The following is a 5,720-nucleotide window of genomic DNA, read 5'->3' as shown; positions in this document are numbered from 1 at the left end:
GATAGCTGTATTTAACATTAGTGCACCCGACCCCCTCTGTACACTTACTATAAAAATACCCATACTATTCCAAGAATTTACAGCAGACTATCCTCGTGCTAGGCCGGAGCCTTTCCGCCATTTTTTTCATCTCTGCATCAGGTATCAACGAAACGCTTGTTTGGGTCGGTGTTTCAAGTGTCGAAATGTGTTGTAATAACCGGAAAAAGAAGTCGGAAAATGGGGAAAAAAAATCCGGATTTGACGATTTTTCCGGAGGTGCGGGAAAAATTTATTTTTATTTTTTTCTCGACTTTGATATTTTTGGAGCGGGATTCCCGACGAACAACTGATTAATTTGGTGTGGCCTCAGTTTCAGAGAAGACGTTTATATCAATATAGCCCAATTGACCACATTTGGCCCCGCCCCTCAGGCCCCCAGGGGGTCAGCCCCACCATTTGTACAATTTTGAATCCTTACCCCATAGTGATACTACCAGGCAAAGAGGAGCAATATTCTTTGCTTGGTTTCAGAGAAGAAGTCGTTTATATTAATAGAGCCAAATTGACCCCTTTTGGCCCCGCCCCTCAGACCCCTGGGGGGTCAGCCCCACCATTTGTACAATTTTGAATCCTTACCCCATAGTGATACTACCAGGCAAATAGGAGCAATATCATTTGCTTGGTTTCAGAGAAGAAGTCGTTTATATTAATAGAGCCAAATTGACCCCTTTTGGCCCCGCCCCTCAGACCCCTGGGGGGTCAGCCTCACCATTTGTACAATTTTCAAATTCTGATCAGTGGTTATGGAGAAGAAGTCAATTGTTGAGGGACGGACGGATGGACGACAGACGACGGACGGACGGACGGAAGACGGACGCAACGGTATGGCATAAGCTCACCTTGGTCCTTCGGACCAGGTGAGCTAAAGTTAACAACATTGTATGGTTATAATTAATACGAAGAAGGTTTATATCAGACGAACTTCACTTTATTACTATTGCTGCGGAAATATACCTAAAAAACCCAACAATTCACCCTCAAAACCTTGACCTTTCAGTCTCCAAACCTTGACCTCTCACACTGCAATCATAAACCTTTCCTTTTGTCCCTCCAAACCTTAATTATTACCTTTAACCCTCAAAAATTTGATCTTTCAGTCTCCAAACCTTGACTTTTTACCATACAAACCCTTAACTTTGTCCCTCTAAACATTGACCTTTAACCTTCAAAATTTAAACCTTTCACCATTCAAGCCTTGACCTTTCATCCTTCAAACCATGTCCTTTTACTCTACAAACATTGACTATTCGTCCTGAACACCTTAGCCATTCACTCTTCAAACCTTGACATTTGACCCTCCAAGCTTTGACCTCACCCCCCAAACATATGTCACTCTCAGTATTGTGAACATCACCATAGCCTAATGTACCACTTACAGTACAGCCATCCTTTGATGGTACAGTTTCGTCTGTTGTTCCTGGTGTTTCACCTGATTGAAGAGCTTCTGACCATGGGGACTGGGATGTTTGCATTAGAATCAGGATTGTCTAACTTGGCCAAATAAGGGGATGGAGTCCTGGACAAAAGTAAGCAGATATTCTATATCATTACAATTACAGTGTTGTTTTTGATACTATAGAACTATGGAAGCTTTTTCTTCTTTGCAGAACTTGCTATATGACACAGATTTATGAAAAACCAACATTTTTTACACAATTTCATGAAAATATCAACATATATATATGACAAATTTGGATTAGTTAAGAAAGTCAAAAAAAAATTTCCTCTGCTTTTGCAAGGGCTTGGAGCCTTCTACTGTATCCCAATATTAAAAGAAATATTTGTAATAGGGCAGGCTGCTTTAAATTTTTATGGCTTTTTTTGCTACCATTTCCTACTCCACAAATTGTCCTTCATACAAATGTATGGTAGCAACAGATGACTGAGGAGGCTCAACTGTGGAAACTGGCTGCCCTTCTGCAGACTTCACATGGCTCTACTGCGGTCCTTTCCTTTCCTGGCCCTTTCTTTTAAACTTGCCCTCCATTCATCAAAGGATGTTGTCTCTGTCTTTCCACAGTATCTGAAGCCCATGTACTGTTGGTGAGTGGGAGGTGTTCTCTCTTCTCCACACTTAGGGCACTTGACAGTTGCGGTCTTTCTTTTCTTTACCATCCCTGCATCCACAGCTTTCCTCTTCTGTCCTGGCTGTACAGTTGTTACCATGGTTGTGGGCAGTGGTGGTGTCACTATCACTTGGGACTGTACAGGTCCAGAGACAGGTGAAGAAGGCATAGGGGGGATTGGCGGTAGTAAAGTTGGTGTTAATGGCGCTTTTATGGTCCTTTTCTTTAACTTGGCCATGCCAGCAGTATCAGGTGGACACTGAAACTGGAAGGGAGGAGTCTCTCCAGACTGCAAAGACACTGGCTTCGGTTTTGGTGCTGGTTCTCCTTGTCCAGTCATAGAAGCTGTTGGAAGACCAATGCCTTGCATTAGGATCTTGAGATCCCCCTCCTTCTCCTTTTTGTTGTACCTAAAACAAAAACTTAGTTGTAAATTATACAGCCAAGAGGCCTAGAGAACCGATATGAGGCCTGCAGCATGCTGGAAGGAAGGGCTGAGAATTTTGTTCAAATTAATTACCTTGGCATTATTCAAGGTCACAAGTGTCAAGTATATTTAAACCTATAAATGACTTCTAAATAACAAGAGGCCTATAGGACTAAACGCTCACATGATCATGTAACAGAATTTTGCAATATGTAATTTTGACATGCCTTGATAATCTTAGATGTCCATTTCTGTTGCCCTAATATAATTACTGAAAAAGTAGGTCACAGTGACCTACTTTTGCAATATTTGTTATTGGCATGCCTTTCTTATCCTAGATGTCCATTTATAATTACTGAAAAAGTAGGTCACAGTTTGACCTAATATTTGTTATCGGCATGCCTTTTTCATCCTAGATGTCTATTTCTGATGCCCTAACATGATTACAGAACAAGAGGCCCAAGGCCTTAACGGTCATCTGACTCTAAATTAAAGAACATTAAACTATTGTAGTATGTATTCTCTGTAGCAGGTAAAGTGGCACTGTTGGCCATGATGGCCATTTTGGAATTTGGATAAACATAAAAAATAACACTTGATCAAGACTATCTCAGGATCATTTCTGGTAAGTAAGAGCTGAATCCCACTGGTGGAATTTGAAAAAAAGTTTGAAATAGGTGTTGTTCAGGAAAACCATGATTGCGCATGTTACAAAAAGGCTGCCGTGGCTGAGGCCAAAAAATAACAACACTTTCTTTGTTGGCTCTGCTTCCTTAACATCCTCACCAATTTCAAGCTCAATCGCACCAGTGGAACTGGAGAAGAAGTTTAAAATGTGTTTTTTTCAAGATGGCTGCCATATGGCGGCCATCCTGGATTTCTGACTAAGCATAAATAACAACACTTGGCCAGGACCATCTCAGGATCATTTCTGGTAAGTTAGAGCTGAATCTCCCTGGTGGAATTTGAGAAGAAGTTTCAAATAGTTCAGGAAAACCATGATTGCGTAATCATGTTACAAAATGGCCACCATATTGCTGCCATGTCAAAGTTTTTACGAGGCCAAAAAATAACAACACTATGTTGGCTCGCCTTCCTTAACATCCTCACCAATTTCCAGCTCAATGGCACCAGTGGTACACATACCTAACATTCATATGTACATATTATTACCCAATACACATACCTAACATACATATGTACATATTATTACCCAATACACATACCCAACAGACATATCTACAAATTATTACCCAATACACATACCTAACATACATATGTACATATTATTACTCAATACACATCACTTACAGACATATGTACATATTATTACCCAATACACATACCTAACAGACATATGTACATATTATTACTCAATACACATACGTAACAGACATATGTACATATTATTACCCAATACACATACCTAACATACATATGTACATATTATTACCCAATACACATACCCAACAGACATATCTACAAATTATTACCCAATACACATACCTAACAGACATATGTACATATTATTACCTAATATGCATCCCTTACAGACATATGTACATATTATCCAATACACATACCTATCAGACACATGTACACCTTATTACCCAATACACAACCTAACAGACATATGTACATATTATTACCCAATACACATAACTAACAGACATATGTACATATTAATACCCAATACACATACCTAACAGACATATGTACATATTATCACTCAATACACAACCTAAAAGATATATGTACATATTATCACTCAATACACATACCTAGCAGACATATGTACGTATTAATACCCAATACACATACCGAACAGACATATGTACATATCATTTCCCAATACACATACCTAACAGACATGTGTACATATTATTACCAAATACACAACCTAACAGACATATATACATATTATTACCCAATACACATACCTAACAGACATATGTACATATTATTACTCAATACACATACCTAACAGACATATGTACATATTAATACCCAATACACATACCTAACAGACATATGTACATATTAATACCCAATACACATACCTAACAGACATGTGTACATATTATTACCAAATACACAACCTAACAGACTTATGTACATATTATTACCAAATACACATACCTAACAGACATATGTACATATTATTTCCCAATACACATACGTAACAGACATGTGTACATATTATTACCCAATACACATACGTAACAGACATGTGTACATATTATTACCAAATACACATACCTAACACACGTGTACATATTATTACCCAATACACATACCTAACAGACATATGTACATATTATTACACAATACACATACCTAACAGACATATGTACATATTTTTACCCAATACACATAACTATAACAGACATATGTACATATCATTACCCAATACACATACCTAGCAGACATAGGTACATATTATTACCAAATACACAACCGAAACATCCCAGGGTAACTACAGCATTTAAATATGTCACAGTTTGTAAACATGACTCACAATGGCCTTGTCTGTCGATAACCTCACACAACCAGGAAGTATATCAGATAACACCAGAATAGGTAGATCTACACATTCCTGTGGGCGTTCATCCCGAGAACCGAGGTTTGGCAACATTATTTACCAATCAGAAGGATTCTTCAATTCAGTTGATTTAAATTTTGATCAAAACTGGTATTGTCAGGATGAAAATAACAAATTGATGGAGTTTAATTCTGGTTCAAACTGGAAATCTTTATTCAAAAAGTAACAGATTGATCAATATGACAAGAAGGAAGTTAATCAGTGTGGCTGTGAATTCTGAAGGTAGAGAAATATGGACAGTGTAAATTAGTGTGGCTGTGAATTCTGAAGGGAGAGAAATATGGACAGTGTAAATCAGTGTGGCTGTAAATTCTGAAGGTAGAGAAATATGGACAGTGTTAATTAGTGCGGCTGTGAATTCTGAAGGTAGAGAAATATGGACAGTGTAAATTAGTGCGGCTGTGAATTCTGAAGGTAGAGAAATATATACAGTGTAAATTAATGTGGCTGTAAATTCTGAAGGTAGAGAAATATGGACAGTGTAAATTAACATTCTGGTGCTGTGGATGGACAACTTGGATCATCACAGTAACCCTGTGACATCATGAGGTAGTTTAATACTGTGACATCAAAGACGTGATAA

General features: G+C 38.2%; 1 protein-coding gene across 1 annotated transcript; it reads right to left on the bottom strand.

Moving 5' to 3' along the window:
* Positions 1-844: 844 nt before the first annotated feature.
* Positions 845-5,025, bottom strand: LOC117320194 (acrosin-like). The gene is made up of 2 exons (XM_033874854.1): positions 4,955-5,025; positions 845-2,518 (listed from the first exon to the last, which is right to left on the bottom strand). Exons 1-2 carry the CDS (start codon positions 4,963-4,965, stop codon positions 1,969-1,971), a joined length of 561 nt encoding a protein of 186 aa, XP_033730745.1. The 5' UTR covers positions 4,966-5,025; the 3' UTR covers positions 845-1,968.
* Between the last annotated feature and the right edge of the window lie 695 nt (positions 5,026-5,720).

The sequence above is a fragment of the Pecten maximus genome, unplaced genomic scaffold, assembly GCF_902652985.1.
Source record: "Pecten maximus unplaced genomic scaffold, xPecMax1.1, whole genome shotgun sequence".
In the NCBI taxonomy this organism is placed as follows: domain Eukaryota; kingdom Metazoa; phylum Mollusca; class Bivalvia; order Pectinida; family Pectinidae; genus Pecten; species Pecten maximus.
The sequence above is the reverse complement of the archived record's forward strand: the minus strand, read 5'-3'. Positions and strand labels throughout refer to the sequence as shown.